Below are 27,225 nucleotides of genomic sequence, written 5' to 3' on the forward strand. Positions count from 1 at the left end.
CACGTAGCTGTATCCTAAGTGACCCTGTACAAGTGTGGCCTCTGGACATCTCATTCATCAGACAGCTCCTCCAGTACCCTGGGAACCTTACAAAAGGCAGCCACAAACAGTTACAAGCTGGTATCACAGAGATTCTGTACCCTGACCACAGCGAAACCAAGTGAGAACTCACTAATTAAAAGGTTAACTTTAAACGTAACTCACAAATCAAACACCACATTTCTAAGTAGCACGTGGGAAAGACAGACCTCACAATAATGGGATTAGAAACTGTTTTAGGCTGACAATACCAAAAGAGCAAAACTGTGCTGCATAAAATGGCACTTAGACGGGAATGGTAGGAAAGAAGGTAGGCAGGCAGGTGTGTGGCACAGTGGTTAAGGCAGCACTGTTTGCACACATCCCACATCAGAGTGCTTGATGCAGTCCCCGCTCTGTTCCCACTCCAGCTTCCTGCTAACGCGCACCCTGGGAGGCAGCAGGGGATGGCCTACATTCTTGAGTGGCTGCCACCCACCTGGGAGACCTGGCATGAGTTCCTGGCTTCCGCCTGGTCCAGCCTTGGCTATTGCAAGCATTTGTGGAGTGAACCAGTAGCACATGGGGACTGGCACAGTGGCGGCGCTGTGACATACTAGGTTAAGCATCTGCCTGCAGCACTGGCATCCCATGTGGATGCCAGTTTGAGTCCTGGCTGCTCCTCTTCCTATCCAGCTCCCTGCTGATGGCCTGGGAAAGCAGTGGAGGACGGCCCAGGTGCTTGGACACCTGCCACCCACTTGGGAGACCCAGATGAAACTCCTGGCTCCTGCCTGGCCCAGCAGATGCAAGATCTCTTTCCTTCTAACTCTGCCTTTCAAATAAATAAAATAAATCTTGAAAAAAAAAAAAAAAGGTGGGGGAAACTTGTTCACACATCATGTAAAGAAATTCCACAAGGCTGTGAAGGTTAAGGCTGTGGTCATCCAAGCTAGGCATGACCAGGGCTGGGCCCCTGGGGAATCTCTGATACAGAACTCCTAGCGTTTAGACGCCCATGCAGCCCAGAAGGCGACAAATACCAACGCCTCCAGCGCCAAGGGCCGCCCACTAAGCGCGCCTGCGCAGTCGGGCCCGCTACGCCCGCCACTGCGCCTGCGCCGCCGGACCCGCGAAGCCCCGCCTCTCTGGTGACGCGACCGCGCGCGTGGGCGGGGCCGAGCTCCCGGGCTCTGCGGGTCTCTGAGGCCGCGGTGACGCCGGCGGGGACCGGAGAACCGGCGTCGCGTCTGTGGGCCGCCTGCTGCCGGGGCGCCGCGGACTTGCGTGGGTGGAGCACACGGTAAGCTCCCGCGGGTGGGCCTCTCTCGGGCCTGCAGTCGGGACCGCCACGGACGCGCCGGAGATGCGCGGGGCGCGAGGCCCGCGCGGCCGGGCAGGTCCCCGGCGCCGAGCGACAGCTCCCGGGGCTTGCACCCCGCCGCCCACGCCTGCTGCCTTCCAGTCCCGGCTCCGCTGGTCCTGGCTGGGCGCCGGGGCTCGGCGTGGCGCCCGCCCTTGCGGAGTTCATTCATTCTGCCTGCGGCCGGGGGGCTGGGCCTGCAGGCCCCTCCCCTCCCGGCCGGGGAACCAGGCTGGATGGGCAGCACTGGAGCTACGGGCATGGTTAGCCCCAGCGGGGAGGCCTTGAGACCGGCATTGCCGGCCTGGACTGAGCTTGCGGGGGCCAGGGTCCGGGTTTTGTCGTAAATGCAGCTGTGCAGGTTGTGGGGTGGGGGGGCACAGCTGGAGTTGCAGGGTGGGCAGGTGGGTACGGCCCGCTCACCCTGGGTAACAGTCACCAGGGTGATTGGTCACTAAGACGCTCCCTTCGGGCACCGTTTTCCAGGGTGGTCACGCATCCCACGTGGTCCACGGGGGAGCAGGTGGGGAATGTGATGGCCAGGGCCTCCCTGCCACCCACTCTGCAGAGCTGCTGAGCAGGCCAGAAAGGGTGTGGTGGTGTCCTTCTGGAAACACACAGCAGACGTGGCCGCTCTTGCGGCCCCTGGGAAGGGCCAGTCGGCCCGGGCCACGTGTCTGTCCCAGGTGGTGCTGGGGAAGAAGCCAAGCCGAGGCCTGGAGGTGCCCTCTCCTGCCACCCTGCTGTGATAGGCACACAGCAGGTGGCTGGCAGGGCTGAGTCATGAGTGGACTGGGTCAGGAAGCCGGGGGATGTCCATTTTAACTTTCCAGGAGCGTGCCTGGTGGATTATTGAGGAGCTCTAACCCTGGAGGTGTGGCCCAGGTCTGTGGTCCTCCTGACCCTGGCATGCAACTGAACACTTGGAAGAAACTGGCTGGCAGACCAGGCAGGCTCCAGTGCACGCCGCATCGGGCTTGTGTTCCTGAGGGCCTGCCTGGGGACAGGGGACAGCTTCACTGCTGCCTTGGGCTCACAGAGCCCAAGGCTCTGTTTACCTCCAACACCCTCTTTCCTGGCCTGGCTGCACTTCCTTTCAGCCCTGCCTTCGCTGTCCTTGAGCAGACCAAAGATCTGGCGCCCTCTACAGGTGTCTTAGCCATGGACAGACACCTTAACCTGGAGGGGACGGGATGGCTGTGTAGGTTTGGGGCTCCAGGACCTGGGGTGGCCTGTGGGCCAGATTGTTCCTGGTTCTGTGTGGACTCTGATGGATAACCTCTGTCATCAAGCTAAAGCTCACGTGAGTGTTTTTGTGGTCTGAAGTCGAGTCTTGTGTTCACAGGGAAAGTGAAGTGATCAAGCGCCTTCAACTTGGAGACCAAAGCCGGGGACTGCTGTCTGCGCCACCACTGCCAGCGGTGCAGCCTCAGGCAAGTAGCGTTACCAGCACGCCCAGTCCTTGGTGCTGTCGGTGGAAAGCGAGGGAGGCGGTGCAGGCCCTGTGGGTCTCTGGACACAGGTGATGCCATTTTGGGGGTATTTAATGGGGAGGCACATTTGATAACGAGCCACTTTGACCATACATTTGATACTGACTTGTTCATCCGGTCTTCTTAGTCTGACACAGGACATGATTGGAAACTTGATGATGTGATGAGGGTTTCAATAGTTGCATGATTAGTATTGCTTTTGCATCCTCACTGTACATCCAGGGAAATAACTGCTTTAGTTCTTTCTCTATGTTGTAATATTTTTAAAGATTTATTTATTTATCTGAGAGGCAGAGTTACAGAAGGAGAGACAGAGAGACAGGTTCTCCATCTGCTGGTTAACTCCCCAAATGGCTGCAACAGCCAGAGCTGGACCAGGCTGAAGCCAGGAGCTTCTTCAAGTCTCCCACATGGGTGGCAGGGACCCAAGTACTTGGGCCATCTTCTACTACTTTCCCAGGCGCACCAGCAGGGAACTGGATTGCAAGTGGAGCAGCTGGGACTTGAATTGGCACCCATATGGGGTGCTGGTGCTGCAGGCTGTGGCTTAACCCGCTTATGATAGACTTGGTTTCCATCCACAGTCCCTCCCTCCCCTGTGGGAACCAGGATTGCTCTCCTCTCTGCAGCAAGTCAAAGAAACTCTGGTCATACCCTGGCCTTCTGTCTTGGAGCTGGCCGTAAGGAAATTCCTGGGCCTGTCTTAACTGATTGGTGGACAGAGGACCCCCAGGTCAAGAGAATCTGAACCCACAGGCCTTGCTAGGTTTCTCCACCCAGTCTGCTATGCAGCCTCCCTAAAAACCCAAAAGGACAGGGACTGGAGCACTTCTGAAAAGCTGCATACATGGCGGTGTCTGGAGGGTGACACCTGGGCAGGACAGGTGCCCCTTCCTCCACACCTCGCCTCACATGCCTCGTGTGAAATCCTTTTTACCAAACTGATAAACCCAAGTGTTCACCTGTGTTCTGTGAACTTCCTGAGCAGGAGAGGCATGGTCAGGGCACAGGTAATTGTGTTTGGCATCCCAGCCCGTGGGAGGAGACGCTGTCTCCAGGAGCAGAGTGTCAGCTGGTGTCCACTGCGGGCTGCATTGCCGGCCTGGTGTGTGGGGTCACAGGTGATGTGTCTTCTGAGTGATGTAGGGCAGCATTCTGAGTTCAGGTTGGTTTTCCCTTCTATAACTTCTCCCTGCGCGTACTTCCAGTTTAACCCATCATTCCGTGGTTACTTAGAGTTGGGATGAAGGGAGGCAGTTAGAGAAAAGGCAGCTTGCCTGGGGGTGGGTGTTCCATGCAAGTCTGCTCCCCTGAGCATTGTGGGCAGGAAGAATCTCAGTAAGGCGGGACCTGTTGCCATTGCTGAGAGTGAGGTGTGGCTAGGACTCTAAACTGTCTGATTTTGGTGCAAGGGCAGGCTCTGCCTGGTGCATTTCCCCTGCCGCTGCCGGGTGCCCTCCGCTCGCAGACCCATGCATCTAACCTGCCCGGCCTCAGAGCTGTTGACAAACTTTTCCATTGTCAAACATACATAGCATAAAATTTTTAAAAAGATTTTTTAATTTGAGAGGTAGAGTTACAGACAGACAGAGGGAGCAATAGAGAGCTCTTCCATCTGCTGGTTCACTCCCCAAATGGCCGGAGCTGGGCTGATCAGGAGCCAGGAGCTTCAGCTGGGTCTCTGAAGTGGGTGTAAGGCGCCCAAGCACCTGGGCCATCCTCCACTGCTTTCCCAAGCCACGAGTAGAGAGCTGGATCGGAAGAGGAGTAGCTAGGACTTGAACCAGTGCCCATATGGGAGCAGCGGTGAGCACGTTCATGCTGTCGTGCAGCAGCCACCTCCATCCGTCCCCACACGCGTTTTGTCTTCCCACAGTGAGACTGTACCCAGTTACTCCCCACGTCCCCTCCCTGCAGTCCCTGGCAGCCGCCCCTCTGCTGCTTTCTGTCTCTGACCTTGACTGCTCTAGCAACCACGAATGCTTGAATCATGGAGCATTTGTCTTTTCTGACTTCCATCACTTTGCGAAAAGCCTTCCAGGTCCACCACCCACATTGTAGCATGTGTCCGAGTTCCCGTCTTTTTGAGGACTGAACGATACTCCCTTGCACGTAGAGACCATGCTTTACCGGCCGCTTCATCTGCAGTGGACATCCAGGTTGCTTCCCCCTCTTGACTGCAGCGAATCTTTGAGGTCCTGATTTCAGTTCCTCTGGACACACACCCAGAGGTGGCATTGCTGGATCATGCGGTAATTCTACAGTGCTTGTCGGAAGATGCTCCACGCTGTCCTCCGTAGCAGCTGCACCATCTTACATTGCCACCGGCAGTGCGCAGGGGTTCTGGTTTCTCCACATCCTCACCACGCTTGCTACTTTCTTCTTTTTTTTTAAGATTTATTTATTTACTTGAAAGGCAGAGTTACAGAGAGGCAGAGGCAGAAAGAGAAAAAGATCTTCCATCCACTGGTTCATTCCCCAGATGACCACAACAGCCAGAGCTGATCCAAAGCCGGGAGCCAGGAGCTTCCTCCAGGTCTCCCATGCGGGTGCAGGGGCCCAAGGACCTGGGCCATCTTGTACTGCTTTCCTAGGCCATAGCAGAGAGCTGGATGAGAAGTGGAGCAGCCGGGACTTGAACCAGCGTCCATATGAGATGCCGGCACTGCAGGCAGTGGCTTTACCTGCTAGGCCACAGCATCGGCCCATCTACTTTCTTTTGTTAATAGAGGCCATCCTAATGGATGTGCGATGGTATATCATTGTAGTTTTACATTTCCCTAGTGACTATTGATGCTATCTTTTCATACGCTTTCTGGCCATCTGTATATCTTCTTTAGAGAAATATCTGTTTTCCCATTTTTTTAACTTAGGTTGCATTTTTATTGTTGAGCTTGAGGTGTTCTTTATATATCTGTTAATCCCTTATCAGATCAGAGATGATAGTCTCCCCTTAACTGAACTTTAACTTTCTGTGGTTCCATGTTATAACTGTAGTCTGAAAGTACTAACTGGAAAATTCCAGAAATAAACACTTCATAAGTTGGGGTTTTTTTCTTTGTCTCTCCCTCTCTCTAACTCCAACTTTAAACAGACATCCACTGGTTCACTCCACAGATGGCTGCGACAGCCATGAGCTTCTTCCAGGTCTCCCAATGGGTCCGAGCACTTGGGCCATGTCCTGCTGCTTTTCCCAGGCCATTAGCAGAGAGCTGGATCAGAAGTGAAGCAGCTGGGACATGAACTGGTGCCTATGTGGGATGCCGGCTCTGCAGGCGGCTACTTAACCTGCTACACCACTATGCCGGTCCACACTTCCTAAGTTTTGAATTGCGTGACATTCTGATAAAATCCTGCACCATCCCTTTGTCCCGGGAATCCAGGCTGCAGGCTCTGCCCTCTCCCGGCAGGTCCTGCCCCGGTTGTTAAATCAGCTGTCCTGGTATCACGGTGCTTGTATGTGAGGAACCCTTGCTCTACTCAGCAGTGGCCCTAAAGCACGAGAGTAATGACACAGGCAATTCAGATGGGCCAGAGAGAAGCCACAGAGTGTTTTTTCCTTAACTGGAAAGATCAAAGTGTCCATTTAAGGAAAGAAAAGAAAAATGGTATGCTGAGCTTTCTCTGTGAGATCCACAGTGTTTTGAGAAAGACCACATTCTTGTGGCTTTTGTTACTGTCCGTTGTTGTTTAAGTGTTCCATTTTATTAGTACGGTTAATCTCTTACTGTGACCAATTACATATTAAACTTTACTGTGGGTGTGTCTGGGCAGAAGGAAATGTGGCTCAGTCACGTGTTCTGTATGTGGCAGACTGCGTATCTGATTGTGGAGTAATGAGATTGGATTGCCTCGTGAGGTAGGGACGTCTCAGGCTGTGTTGAGTACACCCTGTGCATACTAGGGCTCAGCGCCACCTGCAGTTCCCTGGCTTACACGTATTTTCTCCCATCCGTAGGCTGCCTTCTTGTTTCATTGATCGTTTCTTGGGCTGTGCGAAGCCTTTTAATTTGATATAATCCCATGGACATCTTTTACTCCTGTCGCCTGTGCTTTCCTTGTTATATGTAAGAAGTCACTGCCAGATTCAACGCCTGGAAGCTTTTTTCCTGGGCTTTCTTGTCGGGATGTTGCAGTCTCGGGGCTTACACGTAGGTCTTCAGTCCACTGAAGCCGCTTGCTGCTGGGTAGCCTTGGCACCCTTGTTGTAGATCACTGACGTACCACACGTTTGAGGGTTTACCACTGGGCTTGGCTCTCTGTTCTGCTCCATTGGCCTATGTGTGCATTTTAGGCCAGTACTGAACCATTTAAAATACTGTAACTTTGCAACATATTTTGGAATTAGGATGTGTGAGGCCTCCCATCTTGTTCTTCTTTATCCACTTGTTTTGGCAGTTCAGGGTTTCTTGAAAACTATTTTAGGATTTTTTTTTTTATATTTCTGGGAAAAAAAAACCTCATTGGCATTTTGATAGGTTTTGCATTGAATGATAGACTTGGTATCATAGTCCTCCGGTGCGTGAACACGAGACCTCTATTTGTGTTGTCTTTAATTTTGTTCATCTGTGTTGTAGTTTTCAGTGTACAAGATTTTCACCTCCCTGGTTAACTGTATTCCTAAGTACTTGATTCTTTTAGATGTTATTCTAAACGAGGTTGTTTTCTTAATTTCCTTTCTGGATTAGTCATTGTCGGCATGGAAACGACCATCCATGTGTGTTGACGCTGCGTCCTGCTGAGTTCTCTGGGTGGAGAGAATCTCTGTGCCCTCTGGAGCACTGTGAGCAGGGGTGAGAGAGCTGCGGGATGAGGCTGTGGGGGCCAGGCATGGGCAGAAAGTCACAGCAGCACCCTGAGAGAGTGCTCCCCAAGTGCTGGGGGGAACCCAGGAGAGACCCAGAGTCAGGCTGGAGGAGGCCTGGGGAGGAAGGCTTGTCCTCGGGTCTGGGTCACCTGCTCACAGCAGATGCTTGGACAGGCGTCCTCTGCCCAGCTGCCTGCCCCAACTTGGGTGGCTGGACTCCTGGGGTGGGGGCAGCCCTCCCCTCAGCCAGGGGCACAGGGGCGCTGCTTGTCTAACCTGAGGGACCAAGGAAGACCTGGGCTGCCCCTGACATCTTCCTCTGGGACCCCTCTCACTCCTGCTCTGCTCTCCCCACCAGCCGTGAGGTTGGCACACAGGCTGCCAGGGACTTGCCCTGCACTTCCCTCCCTAGGCAGTGCAGCCACAGTGTCCTCCGGCCCCATCACTGCCCCTGGTTCCCAGGGGCATGGCCTCCTGCCACACGTCCACAACCCCACATCTGGTGTGAGTTTCCACGGTGAGTGCTCAGAGGCAGTGCTCCTGCGATTGGTGGCCTCCTGTAGCAGATAAGAAGGCTGTTACAGAGCAAGACTAATCAGAAACAGGAGAAATCCCACAACGGGGTCCCCCCCACCCCACGTGCAGCCAGCCAGTCACAGACACTGGGGAGGTACCTATTACAGCGCCAGGGGCTAGGCTTGTCACTTAACTCCCTGGTCCCCAGGGGGCTGGGGTACAGTTCTTAGAGGTTGAAGCTGGGGTTGAGAGGTGCATGTTCGATCATGCCCAAGTCCCTGATTGCTCTGAAGTGTTCGTGGCCCTCCTTCGATTGATCAGGTTGTTCTGTACAGGATTCTGATGATGGCAGAGCCGGCTGCAGTCAGTCTGAGGGCTACATGCAGATGGTGGTTACTTCTTGCTCAGGGCCTGGGGTTCCTGGGAAAAGAAACCCCTCAAGACAAAACCAAACATCAGGACGTGCTCTGCAGGGGAAATAAATGGCCTCAGAGGCCCTCAAGGGCTGGCTGTACCACCACTCCTCAGTCCAGTGAGATAATTGGAGTAAGAGATTGCTCTGCAATCATAAAGCAGGACAAGGAAGCATGAAGCCAAGGGAGGGAGACCGTGGGAGACCAGGACCTGCTGGCGCCTAGCCCTGCATCCCAGGCTTTGCATGGGGGTGGGGCTCACTCGTCCATAGCCACACGCTACCACTGCCGCTGGCAGAGCCCAGTCCCGAATCCTGCTTCCAATAGGCGTGGCTACCATTCCCCATGACTCAGAGAGTGAGGGATGGACCAGGGAGGGCCAGGGGAGCCCTGAGAATCAGGCCTTTCACTTCTCGTCTTTTGAAGCCCCAGGTTCCCACACATTAGTGCCTTGAGCTGGGAGCCACTAATGAAACCTGAACAAACAGCGTTCATTTTGGTGGGTATTGAACCAAAAAATAGTGGCACTGAATTAATGTGTTCTGCTACCCTGGTAGAATTTTTATAGGCTTCCAAAGTACACGGACATTGTTTCCTCGTTGGCACCAGGCAGACGAAATGAGGCGTCTACCATGAACCTTCAAGAAAAACAAGATTTTTTTCACATTTATGCCTGGCTCTCTGTTGCTGGCCAAGGGACAGACAGTGGACCGCCCCAGTGGAAGCAGGGATGTGCACTGGGAGCCTGGGTGTGTCTGCTCCTTTTACACTCGACTGTTTTACCTGAGTAGCAGTTCTGGGAGCTGCCAGCCACTGGGGTCTGTGCCCAGTCCAGCTGACCTCGGGCGGTTCTAGGTCACTCCTTCCAGGATCCCTGCACAGACCAAACGAGGCCTCTGATCCTGGAGAAATGCCGGCTAGTTTCTCACTGAACCTGTGGTCCCTGGGAGGGGCTGGGGAGGGCAGGGCTTCTGATGCACACGGGAACCTCACAGCCTGATCCGGTTTTCCTGTCTCTGCTCACTTTCCTCCAGCAGCTGCAGCACGGCGCCGGGCAGCCTGAGAAATGAGAAAAATACCAAATCATGGGACACTGCGGATGACCAAGGTGATATACCCGCTGGGGCTGTGTGTGGGCCTGTTCATCTACGTTGCCTATGTCAAGTGGCACCGGGCCTCCGCCACCCAGGCCTTCTTCAGCATCTCCGGCATGGCTCTGGGCGCCCAGGGAGGCCCGCAGGCCCATAGCCCCCAGGAGACAGCGCCACGTGGTCTCGAGGTCTTCTACGGGATCATGTTTGACGCAGGCAGCACCGGCACCCGTGTCCACGTCTTCCAGTTTGCACGCCTGCCTGGAGGTATTCTGGCAGAAAGCCCACACGCAGGGTCTGCCATCCCCCCCTTTGAATACCAGTGCTCGTGGGGTCTTCTCCAAAAGACCCTGTGGGCTGAAGCCCCCACCTTGGGCTCCCCTGTCAAAATGCCGTGATTCCCGAAAATGCTGTTAGAATGCAGGCTGAGTCCCAGGCTTCTAAATTCACCAGCAAGTCCCCAGTGGTTCATGGTGACCACCACAGCAGGGCAGCTGAGACCCCTAGAGGCCATCAGGTGGCCTGGCCCTAGCCCTGTGTTTCACCTGCAGGCCAGGTGACCACAACCTTGTCCTGGGTCAGAGGTCACACTGGGAGACTTTAAGGCAAGAGTAACCCAGATTCAGGCCCATTGGGAACCAGGGAGCCAGGCGAGTTGGGTACATGGCAGATCTGGAGCCTGGGCCAAGCTGGAGTTGCTGCAGGAGGCCCAGACAGCCCGGGGGTGACAGACAAGGGCCTCGGTACTGAGAAGGAGGCCACAACCTGAGTCCCGACAGCTGTGTTCCCAGGTGGGCCAAGGCCAGCAGATGGGGGTGTGGGACTCTGGCCGCTGCCTGCCCTGCTCTCCTCCTGCCCTTCTGTCTTTCGAGCTGGGCCTTTGGTTTCATCCCCTGCCGCCTCTCTTGCACCTGCAGACTTCGCCTCTGCCCCCCTTGCTGTGTCCCTCCAGTGGCAGTCAGCAGCCTTCCCAGCCCTCTTGCCGGCAGGTGCCCTGGTCACATGTCCGGGCGTCCACCTCGCTGGTCCTTGGTGACCTTTTTTTTTTTTAATATTTGAGATGTAGAGTTACAGATAGTAAGAGAGAGAAAGAGAGAGGTCTTCCTTCTGCTGTTTCACTCCCCAAACTGCATCGGCCGGAGCTGCACCAATCTGAAGCCAGGAGCCAGGAGCTTCTTCCGGGTAGGGGCCCAAGCACTTGGGCCATCCTCCACTGCTTTCCCAGGCCACAGCAGAGAGCTGGATTGGAAGAGGAGCAACCAGGACTAGAACTGGCACCCATATGGGATGCCAGAGCCACAGAGGATTAACCTACTGTGCCACAGGGCAGGCCCGGATAGTGACCTTTTAAGTGGACTCTGTTCTAGAATTTCACTGCTCTGGTGGCTCTGGACACTCTCCAAGGCTATTGTGGCTTGCTTTACATATTCTGACATCATCTGCTTTATTTTTAACTTGTTACAACAGTTAAATCTTTAGGTACTAGATCTGCTTACTTCCAAAAATGGTTTTGGAGTGAAATTTAACTCAGCCCATACCAGCATGTGCCCCTTCGACATCCATGTCTCAGCATTTCATCTTTGGATGAGAAAAAAAATCCTTGGGAAAAGTTTTCCCCTTGTTTTTTCCTGGCCCAGGGTTCCTCCCTTAGCCATGGTGCTGTGAACACCTCCTTGCTGTACATGCAGGAGTGCAACCTGCTCCTGATTATTTAGCCAGTCACTGTTATTTTTCAGATTCATTTTATTTGAAAGGTAGAGTTACAGGGAGAGGGATAGGGGGAGGGGGGGGTCTTCCATCAGCTGGTTCACTCCTAAAATGGCCACAAGAGCTAGGACTGGGCCAGGCAGAAGCCAGGAGCTTCACCCAGGTCTCCTACGTGGGTGCAGGGACTCAAGGACTTCGTCCATCTTCTTCTGGCCTTCCCAGTTGCATTAGCAGGGAGCAGGATTGGAAATGGAGCAGCTGGGGCTCAAACCGGTGCCCATATTGGATGATGGCGTTGCAGGGAACAACTTAACTTGCTGCACCACACAACACCAACCCCAGCCATTCAGTATTTTAAAATTAAGAAAAATCTCCAGATCTTTACTGTAAAACATCCATCCCTGAGTCTAAGAAATAGTTTCCATATTTGCAGTTTTGAATTCTTTTCTGCTGTTTGTTAAATCAGTAAGAAGGTACTTTGTTGAAATTTAACACTTTAAAAGATGTCGTTTTTTGTATATAAATTATTCTCAATAAAGTCAATTTAAAAAAAGTCAGGGCCAACATTTAGCCCATTGGTTAAGAGGCTAATTAAGGGGCTAGCGCTATGGCATAGTGGGTTAAGCCACCGCCTTCGATGCTGGCATACCATATAGGCATCGATTCAAGTCCCAGCTGCTCCACTTCTGACCCAGCGCCCTAATAACAACCTGGGAAAGCAGCAGAAGATGGTCCAAGTGTTTGGGTCCCTGCCACCCACATGGGAGACCTAGATGGAGTTCCTGGCTTCAGCCTGGCCCAGCGCTGGCCGTTGCCGCCATTTGGTGAATGAACCAGCGGATGGAAGATCTCTCTGTATGGATGAAAAATTTCTCCCTCTCTCTGTAACTACGACTTCCAAATAAATACATCTTTAAAAAGACGCTGATGGAAACGTCCACATCCCTCACTGGAGTGCCTGAGCACAGCTCCCTTCTCCTGGCTCCAGCTTCCTGTAGGGCAACAGTGGTGACTCAAGTACTTGGGTCCCTGCCACCCATGTGGGAGACCTGGATTCCACTCTCTGTTCCCGGCTTCACCCTAAGTCTAGCCCTGATTTCAGGAATTTGGAGAGTGAACCAGTGGATGGGTGCTCTCTTTCTCTGCCCTTTCTCATCCTCTCAAATACATACATAAAATCTAAAAAAAAAAAATCTGTCCCAAATACTAAATCTCACACTCCTCTTGTTCAGCTGAATGCAAGAAGCAGAATGTAGGCCACAATAACTGCCCCTGTGGGGTTGGTCCGTGTCATCAGACCCCTGCTTTAAAAAATGTGGCACAGGTGTGTGTGTTGTACGTTCGCAGGTGTATTCATAGCTGTTCCTTCTTTTGAACATGTCTTCCCCCTAGAAACTCCCACCTTGACCCACGAAACCTTCAAAGCACTGAAGCCAGGTCTTTCTGCTTACGCTGATGACGTGGAAAAGGTAACGAGCTCCCCACCTCCGTCTGCTCGTCGGATTTGTCTTGTAGCCATACCATGTGCAAAAGTTGGTCCTCTCCTTTATGAACAGGGTGGGCACGGTCATGGAGGAGGGCATCCCTGCTGGTGCTGCCTGAGGCGTTCCGTGCCATTCTGGATGGGCAGGGAGAGAGAAGCATGCAGCTCTTAACCCCAAGGAGGTGCCCCCCACCCCCGCTCACAGGCTCAGGCCCGTCCCCAAGCCTAGGTGCAGCTCAGAAGCACAAATGCTGCAAACAGGAAAAGCTTACTTGCACATTTGAATATTTAAATGTTTGACACTAATTTAGCTTCGTGAGTTTTGCACAAGACCTGTACGTGTCCTGTGTTTTTCAGTTGCTTTGATGGAAGCTAGCAAACAGTGATGAGAAAAAAAATCACATTGAAAATGTGTTATGCAAAATCCACAGAACCAAATAAATATAAAAGAAATTGGTTTAAACTATAAATCATGATTTCTGTAAGTTTTTAGCTGTGAAACTTCAGACACCTGTAAAGCTCACAGCTGCCAAACACCTGCTTTTCCAAACACTCACTGGCTGTTAGTTCAGTCCTGAGTCCCTGGGGCTTCAAGCCTGCCTTTTGTTTAAGATCCGTTTCTTTTATTTCAAAGGCAGAGCAACAGAGAGGGGAAGAGAGAGAGAGGGCAATCTTTCGTCCACTGTTCGTTCACTTAATGTCCTCAACAGCCTGGGCTGAGCCAGAACGAAGCCAGGAGGCTAGAACTCCATCCGAGTCTCCCACGTGGGTAGCAGGTGCCTGGATCTTTGGGCCATCTTTTGCTTCTGTCCCAGGCACATTAGCAGGGCAGCTCAGGACTTAAACTGGCGCTCCTATGTGGGATTCCAGCTTCACAGGCAGTGCTTTAACCCACTGCACCCCAATGCTGGCACACACACCCCGAAGCACTTCTTAAGTCATGTTCTTGAGCATATTGTGGTCTCAGACAGTAGAGAGTGTCCCCCCCCCCCCTTCTTTGTAGGGATACATTGCAAGACTGCCAGGAATGCCTCGGATAGCACCAAACCCTGTCACTTAGCGCCTTTCCCGTCATAACCAAGCCCTTGCCTCATGCTGTGGCCATAACTCTTGCAGGTTGAGGTGCAGCAGCAAAACCAGCCACAAGTTCTTTTTCTGTCTTTACCATTTCACAGTTAGAAAAAAAAATTTTTTTTTGACAGGCAGAGTGGACAGAGAGAGAGAGAGAGAAAGGTCTTCCTTTGCCATTGGTTCACCCTCCAATGGCCACCGCGGCTGGCGCACCACTCTGATCCGATGGCGGGAGCCAGGTGCTTCTCCTGGTCTCCCATGAGGTGCAGGGCCCAAGCACTTGGGCCATCCTCCACTGCACTCCCGGGCCACAGCAGAGAGCTGGCCTGGAAGAGGGGCGACCGGGACTGGAACCTGGTGTGCCGGCGCCACTAGGTGGAGGATTAGCCTGTTGAGCCGCGGCGCCGGCCCGAAAATTCTTTAAAAGATGTGTTTTTATTTATTTGAAAAGCAGAGTTACAGAAAGGGGAGGCAGAGAGATACCTTCCATCCACTGGTTCACTCCCCAAATGGCCACAGCAGCTGGAGCTGGGCCAGGCCGAAGCCAGGAGCCAGGAACTGCATCTGCCACGCGGTGGTAAGGGCGCATGACTTGGGCTGTCCTGCTGTCACAGCGGTAGGCAGCCGAATCAGAAGTGGGATGCTGGTGTCACAGGCAGTGGCTTGACCTGCTGTGCCACAGCGCCAGCCCCAGAAAATTAATTCTTACCATGGATCTTAGAAACCTCAGTATGGGATTATTTTTTTATTCTGTCATGCTGAAAACTCAGCATTTCACTTAAAAGGAAGCACTTCACAGCTTCTCATCAGCGTACGCAAACTGCCTGCCTGATGTTTCACTGCTCCAGTGCTTTGTGGCCAGCATTAAGAAGGGTTGCCCGCACACGAGCACTGCGGAACCAGGACAGCAGTCCGGCAGCTGACCCTGCCACTCAGTCAGCAACTCGGAGGCCAACAGTGTGGGCACACTGCACAGGGGAACACCCACGCCCCTCACAGGCTGCAGCAGGGCAGCATGAGCCCTCACCACCCCACTCAGAACGGCACGCAGTATAAAACTTAGGGATGGTCTGTTTCTAGAGTTTTCCCCTTCAGGTAACTGATACCCCAGATAAGGGAGACTACTGTAGTTTCAGACTTGTTTCTTGGTAGCTTAGTTAAAAAAACAAATGGAGGGGCAGGCGTCATGGTGAAGTGGGTTAAGCTGCTGCTTGGGACGACATCCTATGTGGGAGTGCTGATTCAAGTCCTGGCACCTCTTCCTCCGATCCAGCTTCTTGCTAATGCATCCTAGGCTCAAGTGCTTGGACTCCTGCCACTCATGGGGCAGACCCACATGGAGTTCTAGGCTGCTGGCTCCAGCCTGGCCCAGACCTGGCTGTTGTCTATTTGGGGGTGAGCCAGTGGAGGGAAAATCAATCTCAGTCTCTCTTCCCTCTCCCTCTCTCCTCCTTTTCTCTGTCTGGGTCTCTTTCTCTCTGTTGGTCTGCTTTTCAGGTAGATGAAAGTAAATGTTTAAAATGTGGGGGCTGGCATTGTGGCATAGAAGGTTAAGCTACAGTCTGCAGTGCTGGCATCCATTATAGGCACTGGTTCAAGTCCTGGCTGCTCCTCTTCTGATCTACCTCCCTGCTGATGTACCTGGGAAAGCAGTGGAAGATGGTCCAAGTGCTTGGGCCTCCGAATCCACATGGGAGACCCAGATGGAGTTCCAGGCTCCTGGCTTCGGCCTGGCCCAGTCCCACCATTGCAGCCTTTTGGGGAGTGAACTAACAGATGGAAGAATGACACCTCTCTGTCTGTCTCTCTTTGACTCTGCCTTTCAAATAAAATTTTGTTGAAGCTTTGCATTCAGTGATACTAGAGTGGCCATAAGAGTAGACCTGATTAAATATCTTGAAAATGAACTCCTAGGGCCTTCAAGCCTCACTGGTCGGGGAGATAACAAACGTCCAGGGGAATAAAGGACAAGCCACCCAGGGCAGTGTGGAGGGCTCCCCCCACTCCAGGCTGCCCCCAGGAGGGCTGTGTCCCCCACTTTGTCATGCTCATTCACATGTCTGTGAGTAAGTGCCTCCGTGTTATTCTGCATGCACATGCAGATGGAGTGGTGCCATCTGTCACCTCGTCACCCACACAGGCCAGGGCCTTGCTCCCCAGTGGATTCTCAGAACAGGATTTCTGGGTGGAAGGAATTGGGTCTCTGCCTTGGGCAGCAGTTCCCTTGTGGTACACTGTACTGGTCGACAGTACCCAGCCTCACTTTCCCAGGTTGCTTCCTGCCTTCTTCCTGCACTGACAGCCCCATCCAGCCTTGGGACCTGGAGCACCCTAGAAGGTACCCTGAGGTTCATGAGATTCAGGATCTAGACCCAGCTGGTTTCCACATCCTCGCATCCTGGGAACCTGTGCCGGGGGTGACAGGGCTGGACATGGGTGCTGCATGCAGTTGAACAGCCTCTTGTGGCCCTGAGCCATCTCCTCTGTGACCGCCTGGTCCCTGTGTCCCCACATCCCCACCACTCGCATCCCTGTTTCCTGCCGACGTGGCACATTAGGAAACGGACACTGTTCAGCAGACCGAAAGGGGAGGGGTAGCATTGTGACCCCGTGCGCTGGGTTCCGCGTGCCCACTTTGCTCCCACGATGTCTGCAGAGTGCTCAGGGAATCCAGGAGCTGCTGGATGTTGCCAAGCAGGACATCCCATTTGACTTCTGGAAGGCCACCCCACTGGTGCTCAAGGCTACCGCTGGCCTGCGCCTGCTGCCAGGAGCAAAAGCCCAGAAGCTGCTGCAGAAGGTGAGCTGGGCCTGAGGTGGCCAATGGCGAGTGCAAGCCCTGGCTCCGTGGCCAGGCCGGAGCAGGCAGGCGGGATACTTGGGGGTTCCTGGAGGGTGGCCCCACTCTGGGAATGTTGTCAGCATCCCCTGCAGGTAGCAGGGCAGTAGGATGAATAACACTTCCTTCTGGTGACATTTAAGGCTTTTTGTGTTTCTGGGAACAAATCTGTGCTTTATAACAAGAAAAACAACTGTATTTTAAAGTGTGCCGTTCTTTCCAACACTCTCCCTGCACCCAGAGGGCTGTGTGATCAGCACTCCTGTTGGTCAGCCCAGCCCACCCTGCATGTTCTCCACCAGCTCTGCTCATGGTGCTATCCCTCCTCTCTTCTGGCCCCAGTGTCTGCGGGGCCTGCGTGTTCCCAGCTGCCCACCCTCTGCCTCAGGGCTGGCAAGGAGTCCTCCCGACTGAGCAAAGTGGCCCTCTCTGTTCCCAAACTACTCACACCCACCAGTGTCCCCTGCGGTGGGACTGTGGGGCCCAGGTGTGGTCGGGTGTCCAGAGGGACTGGGAGTGACTCCCATCAGGCATGCAGGTGGTCCCCAGGTCTTACCTTGCAGGGCCACCTGCTCCTTCATCCAACATCATGAATCAGGGTGGCATCTTGAGACCCGGCAGGCCCGAGTGTGTCCCCCAGAGCTCTTCCAGCTTAGTGTGGCTTAAGACGGGGTCTCCAGGGGAACCTGAGCCTCAGCTGGCCCTGAGAGATAACTGGGGAACCCCCTGCAGGGTTCGGAGAAGCTTATCACAGAGCCAAGGCTTTGGTGCTGTGGACACATCTGAATCCCTGCAGGTGGCGGGCAGGGATCCACCTGCTGAGGACATGGTGTGCCTGGCATTCTGACGGCTGAAGACTGTCTCTCCTTTCAGGTGGAAGAGGTGTTCAAGGCGTCGCCTTTCCTGGTGGGAGATGACTGTGTCTCTATCATGAACGGGACAGACGAAGGTAACGTGGCCAGCCGAGCTTCTGCTGTGTGCTGTGGGGTTGCTCCTGTGCAGGTACCCTCCCCGTGGCCAGAGCCAGGCAGGCACGATGGCCCCAGTTACCTTCCCCCACCTCCCATTTGCCGTCTGAGCATCAAAGGGTCTGCTGGGGGCCAGCTACAGAGCTGGCACAGAAGTCGCCCCTGGAAACACCACGTTCTGGGCTTGGAGAACGTTTGGAGAGCATCCCGGCAGCCACCGCGTTAGAACAGTGGACTTGCATCTGTAATGGACAGAAAGAAAAGCTTCCCCTGGCCCGGCGTTAAACGCACAACAGAGAGTTGCTGTGGGAGGAAGGAACCTTGAGTCCTTTTTCTGCCTCCAAAACAGGAAGCTAGTGGTGAAGAATCAGAGATGTGGCACTTGGGAAAGAAGAGTTAGAGTGGCATCTTCTAGAACAATCCCTCAGGAGCCTCTGGATTAGTCTGTGAACAATGCCCCTCTCTGTAGGGGTCTGAAGGCTGAGGGTGGTGAGGAGGTCGTCACTCTGCTCTGTGTGTGGTGGTGATGGCGTCTCCGGTGCTTACAGCACTGTCTGTGGCACTCTCCTGCAGGTGTTTCGGCGTGGATCACTGTCAACTTCCTGACAGGTGCGTGTCCCTTGGATCACAGAGGCTGACAGGTCAGAGCTGCCTGCCAAGGAGGGCTGGGCAGGGCTTTCTGGAGAGCAGGGGCCCCTGTCTACCCTTTATGGTAACTCCTTGGGACTTCGTGGTGTTGCTGACCCCAAGCAGGGTGCTGGGGACAGGTGGAGGTGTCCGCCTGGCTCGGGCAGCTGCAGACTGGCCGGTGTGCATGTGCTAGGAAGGGCTCGTCCCTGGCTGCTGTGCTTCCAGCCCTGCCCCTGCCTGCCTCCTGCAGAGCCCCTGCCTTCTGGGCAAGGCAACGAAGGAAACCAGTCTCATCTTCGACTGTTAGGTGGAACATGGCTGCTGATCACCTCACAGTGGAATTCCTCTGCTGTAGGTACAGCAGGGAGTTGGGAACACCTGTTCCTGAAAACCAGAGTCATTTTTCTTGGATTGTTCTCAGTGCATATGGATTTTTATCCCTTTGCTGGAATTGTGGGAAGGTGCAGTATGTCTGATAAGTCTACGAAAAAGACATTTCCTGGCAGGAGGTGCCCCCTTTTGAGTGGTGGTGGGGGTCTCCGCGTCTAGCACTTTGGGGAACAGAGATGGAGATGGAGCTGGTGGGGTTGAGGGGGTCCCCGCGTAGGAACATCAAAGTCTGTCTCTGTGGAGAGCCCAGTGGGTGTGGCAGATCTGTCACTATCTGGCAGCTGGTCGAGCTGTTGGTCTTGCCCCTAACCACCTTTACATGGGAATGTCCACTGCAACTTCTCTGCCTCACTTATCTCCACTAAGGCTCTGGCTTTTAGGCTCTGTCTAATGCTGCCCCTGTTCTCCGCCTGCTGCCAATAACTGCTGTTTTTTTGCCACCCTGCAGGCAGTCTGAAGACCCCGGGCAGGAGCAGCGTGGGCATGCTGGATTTGGGCGGAGGGTCTACTCAGATCACCTTCCTGCCCAGTGTGGAGGTACACAGCCCCTGCCCTCCTCCAGGGCCCACCCATCCCACAGGAGGAGCAGAGTAGGGTAGGGGTGCAATGGAGGGTGGTAACTGTGGCCAGGCCAGGGTCCCGCGTGCCCCTGAGCCCTGGGGGGCTGTGCCTTCATTGAGAAGCCCCTTGTTCAGATTTCAGCCCTCCCTACAAAACATAAACAGAACTCTGGTCTTCAGCGGGGTGATGAATTAGTAACCGGGACCCTCTGGGCTGGGGACAGTGAAGTGGATGACTCCTCCCCGCCGCGGGATTCTGAAAGGGGCAGGAGCAGACAGCATGTGGTCTGAAGCCCCTGGCCAAGTGGCCGAGTAGATGCCCTAAAGGACACGAAGGTGCTTCCACCTAAGGCCAGCAAGTGCTTCAGCCCCTCCCCGCTCCCCCGTTGACTCCTGCCCCACTGCATTGAGCCGTCAGTGAGTCAGGCTGAGGGCTGTCTTGGGTAGTGCAGCGTGACTCCTGAGGAGGAAACGAACCTTTTCCTTTTCACCCTGGTTGCTCTGTTTTGTCATTGCCCACTCCGCTTTCTTTCACAAACTTGGGGTGTCCCTGATGACGTCTGCCTAGCCCCATCCTTCCAAAGGAATTGAGGGAGTAGGGAATGGTATTGTGGAGCAGGCAGCAGGAAACAAACCCCTCCCTCCTAGGGCACTCTGCAGAGCTCCCCTCCTGGCCACCTGACCGCCCTGCAGATGTTCAACAGGACCTACAGGCTCTACTCCTACAGGTTGGTGTCAGGGCCGGGGGGGCAGCCAACTGTCGGCCCTGCACCCCCACCTCAGAGGGACCAGATCGCAGCCTAAGTTTCACCTGGGTCTTCCTGCCCCTTCTCCTCCCTTCACCTGCCTCCTTCATTTTTTAAAGATTTATTATTTTTTATTTATTTGAAAGGTGGAGTTAGAGAAAAAGGAATGGGGAGAGAAATATATCTTTCATCCACTGATTCACCCTGCAAATGGCTGCAGTGGCCAGGGCTGGGCCAGGCCAAAGCCAGAAGCCAAGAGCTTCATCCAGGTCTCCCAAATGGGTGCAGGGGCCCAAGCACTTGGGCCATCTTCTGCTTTCCTAGGCACATTAGCAGGGAGCTGGATTGGAAATGGAGCAGCCGGGTCTCGAATCAGCGCTCATATGGGATGCTGGCATCACAGACAGAGGCTTAACTTTCTATGCCGCAGTGCCGGCATTTTATAATTTATCTACATTTTATAATTTTCATTTTATAATTTATCTATAGTAAAGTCCTTTTGTGCTTGTTTTCTTCTGCTTTGGAAAAGCTTTGCGAAAAAGCAGGAGGAATTTCCTGGGCCACTGGTCCACCGTGTAGTGTCTCCAGTAGGTTCTCTTTGCAAAACACAAGCCCTTCATAAGCACTGTCGTGGCCATCTGCCTTACACCGTATCCACAGCTCCCAGTGAGCTACTGCCGTGTGAGCCACCCCTGCTAATTAGCCAAGTACTCAAACTCCACAAGAGGCTTCTATAAGAAGCCAAGAAGTATGCTAATCGCCTCCCATGGACGCCACCCTTGCCGCTTGGTGTCTGGCCCTAGTGGGGGTGGATATGCAGCCCCCAGCCTCACCCCGGCATTGTCTCCACAGCTACCTAGGGCTTGGACTCATGTCGGCACGGCTGGCGATCTTGGGCGGCGTGGAAGGGGAGCCTGGTAAGTGGTGCTTCAGGCCGCAGCCTTGGCAGGAGGCTGGAGCCTCCAGGAGGGCAGCAGCTGCATCCTGGGAGAGATTGCCCGTGATGGCTGCTTGCCGCCCAGGCTGCTGCTAGCCAAGAATAATGTGCCCCAGGCTGTGTTGGTGGCACCTGACAGGGACACAGGCAAGTGGGCTTCACTTGTGCATGTTCTAGGTTGTGTTTTTAAAGAGATGCAAGTGACAGTATTTCTGAAACTGAGCTGAAGGTGGCCTTACATGTCTGTCACCTACATTCTTAATTGCTGTGTTTTTAGGGATTTGAAGCCAGAACCTTGATCTTAGGTGGAACAGAAGGGCCCAATGGAGGTGGTGCTGGGGCTGTTGCATGGGTGTTGGGAGAGTTTCTCTCCTTGCTGTGATTCCAGCCTTGGAGGACGTTCTTCGGCATCTTCTGCTTTATGAAGGACCCTACAAAACCAGCTCAGCCCTCCCTTCCAGACGTGGTGGCCGAGGACAGAGCCTGTGTCAGGGTCATAGGAAGGTGCTTCTCATCCAGGCCTTCCCGCTCCCTGTGAGCCTTGTGGCCGTGCTCTGAGACTCAGGGATCCCCCTGTGGCTCCTCTCGGGCCCTGCACTGAGGCTGGTGTCAGCCTGGCATCCCACCCAGTGCTGACAGGGCCCCAAAGGCCTTACCCAGGGCCCGGCACCACCCGCGCATGTGCCCCACGCCCCCAGCCCCAGGCTCACGTGTCCTCCACCCACCTGCCCTCTGCCCCTCAGTCTGGCTCCTCTAAGTAGGCGTGTTCCCCTGGAGCTTCATGCACACATCCTATTTCATTTCTTCCTTTCCAATCCTAGCGCTGCTCCTCGTACTGGTGGTATTCGTTGTGTTGCAAAGGAAAACCTTGTCCACACTCCGGCCCCAGCATCTACCCCAGGCTCCAGCACACCCCCCGGCTGTGCTGACGTGCCCTTCTTTTTCAGCTAAGGATGGAGAGGAATTGCTCAGTCCCTGTCTGCCACCCAACTTCAGAGGGGAGTGGGAGCACGCTGAGATCACCTACCGGATTGCGGGCCAGGAGGCAGGTGCGTGGCTTTGCTGCTGCTCGGTGGCTTCTGAGGGTCAGAACAGCAGCTGCCCCTGCCCCCTGGACCTTTCCCAGACACCTCTGAGAAGTGCGGTGGGTGGGGTGCTCCAGACAAGCCCAGCCTTGCCTGGGAAACGCGGGCGGCTCTGAGAAACCTCCAGAGGCCTTTGCCAGTGCTTGCCTGCAGCCACGCACAAGGCTCGCTTGTCTGTGTCCAGACGCCTGCCTGGGCTGGGCCCTGTCTCCCACAGGGCTCCAGTGAGCAGGGCCTGAGACAAAGGGCTGTGCCTGGCTTGGCAGCTCCACTGAGCCTGTTTGTGAGCAGAGGAACCCTGGGGCTATGGGCCTCCCACAGCTCCCTGGGTGGCCTTTGTTGCCTGCCCTTCCATTTCTTCTTGTCCTCAGGCTGGACAGCCAGGCGTGAGGGGTCTTCCTTTGGTGACCTGGTTGGTGTCCTACCTGGCAGTGGGCTGGACAACACGGCACAGCTCCTGTCCCTCTGGGAGGAGACAGTAAAACACAGGGAACAAGCCTGGAGGGGATTGCAGTTTTGTCGAGGGAGGTCTGTGGGGTGGCGTCTGAGTAGAGACGTGAACAGGCCGGAATGAGCGGCTCAGACCTGAGATGGGGCTCCCCCAGGGCAGAGGAGCGGCACGTGCTGAGGCCCCTCAGTTACTGCCGTGTGTACCGAGCGGCGGGAAAGAGGAACTGTGCTCTGGGCCACAGGGAATACTGATGGTCGGGGACTCTGTGGAGCAGGTCTGCATGGGGTCTCGGGGTGTCTGTTGGACGTCCACAGCCATCCCTTACCCTCTGAGGCCTCGTGTCACCCACGCCTGTCCCACTGCACAGCGTGGAAGGTGGCCCAGCAGGCTCCGTGTGACACTGGGAGGAGGTAGCCAGTGAGGCACGGCTGAGGGCAGAGCCGAGTGTGGTAACGTTACCCACGGCCTGGTCGAAAGGCTGCTCAGTATTGGCGGGCGGTGGCCTCCCTGGCACCGGTGTTCTCGCGGCTTCTCTCCCTGCTGCTCCTCCAGGACTACTGGGGCTGGGGGAGGTGAACAGCCCCTGGCCCCGGGTGGGGTCTTCTGGTCCGACCTCTTCCTGCTGCACGGTGCTATGGCCCGCCAGCCCCCAGTGTTGGGTTCCCCCCGCAGCAAGCCTGTACGAGACGTGTGCCCGCAGAGTGGCCGGAGTCCTGCGGGACAGGGTGCACCACACCGAGGAGGTAAAGCGCGTGGAGTTCTACGCCTTCTCCTACTACTACGACCTCGCAGCCAGTGTCGGCCTCATCGGTAAGGGGGGCGCTGGTGGGCTTCTGGGATGGTGGGAGTGGACCTGGTCTTGTCCCTAGAACAGGAAGTCATAAACCCTGGCTACCTGTGTGACTGCTGGGAGGCGGGGCTGGCCCTGAGCTGACTCATGCTGTTTGTCTGGCTCCCTGTGCAGTGTCCCCTCAGGCTACTCCCTGGGGGGTGGGGAGGGGGGATCTGAGCCATGTCCCAGGGGAGGTGGGTGTCACTCCGACCCTGCCCCCAGCCCAGCGAGCCAGGGCAGAGCAGGCGTGACGAGGCGTGGCATTGAGTTGGCTGTGGCTGGCAGCTGCACCGTGTGGAGACTCTTGAGAGGGCTGTGAGGCACATTGGTGGGCAGAGACAGGAAGTTTTCTTAGTGAAATCAATCTGAGACTATGTAAACGCACTCCTGTGGGTGGGATCGTGATGCTGGCATCCGGACAAAAGAAACCAGACGTCAGTTCTGGCTGCCCACAATCTCCATGCTGCCCTTGCTGCCCCGACTGGGCTGAGTGCAGAGGTGGGCCAGTGAGCAGGAAGGCACCCCCTCTCCCTTGGACGGCTTGACCTGCCAGCCTGGGACGCCCTGCCAGCTCTCTGGGCTGGATCAGGGGCGCTGTGTCCGGCCCTCCCCCAACAGTGCAGTAGCTGGGCAGTGCCCACACCTCGGGCTGACTCTGAGCCACCCAGGCCACTCAGCTGACACCCAGTGACACTCCCTCTACATGGCTCCAGGGTGGCTGCCCCTCTGAGACCCAGCAATATTTTGTTTTGTTTTATTTTAAGATGTATTTATTTATTTGAAAGGCAGAGTTAGGAGGAGGGGAGAGAGGGAGACAGGCAGAAAGATCTTCCAAATGACTGCAGTGACCGAGGCTGGGCCAGGCTGAAGTCAGGAACCTGGAACTCCATCCATGTCTTCCATGGGTGGCAGGGGCCCAAACACTTGGGCTGTGATCTGCTGCCTTCCCAGGTGCACCAGCAAGGAGCTGGGTCAGAAGTGGAGCAGCCAGGACTCAAACCAGCACTCATGTGGGACACTGGTACAGCGGGCAGCAGCTTCACCTCTTGTACCGCAATGCCAGCCTCATTTCCTCACTTTTTAAAAAAGATTTATTTATGTGAAAGGCAGAGAGAGAGAGAGAAATTGATCCCATCTGCTGGTTCACTCCACAAATACCCACAACAGCCAGGGCTGGACCTGAGCCAGGGGCCAGGGACTCCATCCGGGTCTCCTATGTGGGTGGCAGGGACCCAGGTGCCTGGGCCATCATGTGCTGGAGCATGAGCAGGAAGGTGCCTTGTCCAGGCCTCGCACCTCCCACCCAGGCCATCACACACCTGCATGGCGCCCCCGCAGCCCGCGTGTCGGTCTCGTCCCCCAGATGCTGAGAAAGGAGGCAGCCTCGTGGTGGGAGACTTTGAGACTGCAGCCAAGTACGGTGAGTGACTCCGCACTTCTGCTTCCCAGAATGCCAGGACGAGGGGTAGAGAGGCAGAAACTGAGTGCTGGACAGACTTCATATGGTCCATGATCCTGCCAAGCAGCCAAGCGTTCAGGGCTGCCAGCACACACGGATGGCTGTGCAGGGCCGGCCCTCCTGACAGTGGGTGTGGCAGGGCCTCTGGTGTCCCCAGCTGTGAAAGGACCATGGTCCCGGTTCTTTCCCTGTAGGGCTGTGGCGAACCGGTTCCCTCGGTTCGATTTTTTTCTGACACCTGTTCCCTGCTGCTTGGTGACAGTGATTTCCCTGGGCTGTCCCAGCCGATCCTTGATCTTCACCTGGCTCTGAACGAGCCCCGGGGCCCTGCACAGCAGAGTGAAGGCATCGGGTTGCAGGACCAGGCCCTGCTTGCCCTCCCCCACTGCGTCCCAGCTTCCAGAGAATATTTGCGAAGCCTTAATGTCCATACTCTGCCCTTTGGATTGTGGTTCCCAATTTGCAGGGCAGAATAGCGAAGCCAGGTACATTCTCCATATTAAGTCCTTCTCCCATGCCCCAAGATTAGCCTTTGTTTTTAAGCTGGCATGTCCCATGGATGCTGGGCATTGTGACTCTTCAGCAGGGCAAGACTCTGTGGGACCCCAGGAAAGCCTGGGGGGATTTGTCCGACTCCCTGGGAGCAGGAGTAGGTTGTTCTGGGTTTGACATCTGGGAGGTGGTGGTCTTTGTGACCCCAAGACAAAGCGTGCAGGTCCCTGTTGGTCCTGGGGGTGCCCTGGGCACAGAGCTAGTTTGAGCTGTCCATCAGAAGCAAGGAAGGGCCCGTTGAGACTCCCTAGTGGGTGCAGTGGGGTGGGGTGGGGGGTCTGCACACAGCCACCCTGTGTGATGGGAAGCTGCCGTGCCCTGCAGTGTGCCGGACCCTGGAGACGCAGCCACACAGCAGCCCCTTCGTGTGCATGGACCTCACCTACATCAGCTTGCTGCTGCAGGAGTTCGGCTTTCCCAGGAACAAAGTGCTGAAGGTGAGGACTCGACCCGCCCCATAGCGGGTGAGGGCCTGGCTGCCTGGAAGTCACTGCCCAGCCCGTGCTGTCTGTTGGGTGTGTGACGGCCCCGCCCCCTCCAGTCGGCCACCCAACCTTGCTGTCCTGGGTGTGTGATGGGCCCCTGCCACCCCCGCTCTGTCTTTTCAAGCTGACTCGGAAGATCGACAACGTGGAGACCAGCTGGGCCCTGGGGGCCATTTTCCATTACATCGACTCCCTGAACAGACAGAGGAGTCCCGCCTCATAGCAGCTGAGCCTCCTGGCCCGCCCCCAGCCAGCATTCCCAGCACCTGTCCGAGGTCCCCTGCCCTCCTGGAGGTGATTTCATCCTTGAGGAATCATAGCTCGGGCCACAGCCCCTCCTCCCTGCAGCCCTGGGCAGCCTCGGGACTCTGAGGGCCTGGCACCAGCAAGGCCCACACCAGCTGGCCTTGTGTGGAAGCCGGGGCCAGGGCTGGAACCCAGGCCCTGCTGGAGCCTCCCTCCTGCCTCGGCTCCAGGAGGTTGGTGAGCCCAAGGAGGCAGAGGGTGTGCACTGAGGCAGGAGATGCAGCCTGTGTTCATCTTGTGTCCCGGCCCCTGCTGTTTCCTCCCCAGAACAGAAGTGGGGAGTTGTCAGGGCCAGTGTGGTGCCCATGGGCATGGTGGGGCCTGGGCTTGAGGCAGGTCCTGCTTGCTCTGGAGGGAGCTGGGTGGTGGCGGTGCCAGGAAGTCCCCCAGAGGTGCAAACCCTCGGATAGTTTGGGGTTAAGTGGTGGAGCGGACTCTGAGCTGCTGTAAACGCACCCGCTGCTGTGCAGCTGGGGTGCGGGGTGTCTGTGTGGGAACTGTCTGAGCCCCTTTCCTGCACACCAACCCTGTCCTGGTGAATGTGTTGCTGCCGTGAGCCATTGGCAGCCAGCAGGGACAGGCCCGGGCCACGACCGCCAGAACCACAGCATCTCGGGCCACTATCCAGCCTTTGTGGGCAGTGTGAGCTCGGACGTGGTGTGGGTCCCTGTGCCTGTCTCCTGCTGTCCCCTCAGTGACTGTACAATGCACAAAATAAGCTGAATCTCATGAGTCTGCTCAAAATAAAAGGTTTACAAGGTCTGTCCTGTGCAGTCCTCTTGGCATCAGCAGCCGTCAGCCCCGCTGGCGCTTCAAAAGGAACCACCCAGGAAGGCGGCATGGGGGTGGCGTGTAGCTTTACCCCTCTTGCCAGGGAGCTACCTGGAGGCCCCAGCTGTTGAGGGCCTGGGCACGTCACCAGCTCCACTCGCGTGTGCTCAGCAGGGATCACCTCCTGGAGCCGGGGGAATCCAGAAGCACCTTTGCTGGCGTCTGAGCAGCTCTGTCTGCAGGGCAATCAGA

The 27,225-nt window shown here is 55.5% G+C and overlaps 1 protein-coding gene across 29 annotated transcripts; it reads left to right on the top strand.

Annotated features, from left to right (window-relative positions):
* The first annotated feature begins 1,152 nt into the window (after nt 1-1,152).
* Nucleotides 1,153-26,964, top strand: ENTPD6 (ectonucleoside triphosphate diphosphohydrolase 6). 29 transcript variants are annotated; one of them, XR_016216065.1, is made up of 15 exons: nt 1,153-1,321; nt 2,727-2,814; nt 9,645-9,968; nt 12,801-12,877; nt 16,619-16,762; nt 17,675-17,750; nt 18,343-18,378; nt 19,238-19,326; nt 19,998-20,077; nt 20,948-21,012; nt 21,980-22,081; nt 22,489-23,378; nt 24,629-24,820; nt 25,736-25,848; nt 26,021-26,964. XR_016216065.1 is itself a non-coding variant. In XM_089307393.1 (15 exons), the coding sequence occupies exons 8-15, from the start codon at nt 19,273-19,275 to the stop codon at nt 26,117-26,119; spliced, it is 708 nt and encodes a 235-aa protein (XP_089163519.1). In that variant the 5' UTR covers nt 1,153-1,321; nt 2,727-2,814; nt 9,645-9,968; nt 12,801-12,877; nt 16,619-16,762; nt 17,675-17,750; nt 18,318-18,378; nt 19,238-19,272; the 3' UTR covers nt 26,120-26,964. The 29 variants fall into 29 exon arrangements, 12 of the variants coding, with proteins under 12 accessions (XP_089163519.1, XP_051690409.1, XP_089163520.1 ...); XR_016216063.1 differs by having other exon boundaries at nt 24,764-24,820; XR_016216062.1 differs by having other exon boundaries at nt 23,241-23,378.
* Nucleotides 26,965-27,225: the final 261 nt, after the last annotated feature.

Source organism: Oryctolagus cuniculus, chromosome 11 (assembly GCF_051225735.1).
Source record: "Oryctolagus cuniculus isolate XC-2025 breed Fujian yellow rabbit chromosome 11, ASM5122573v1, whole genome shotgun sequence".
NCBI classification, from domain to species: domain Eukaryota; kingdom Metazoa; phylum Chordata; class Mammalia; order Lagomorpha; family Leporidae; genus Oryctolagus; species Oryctolagus cuniculus.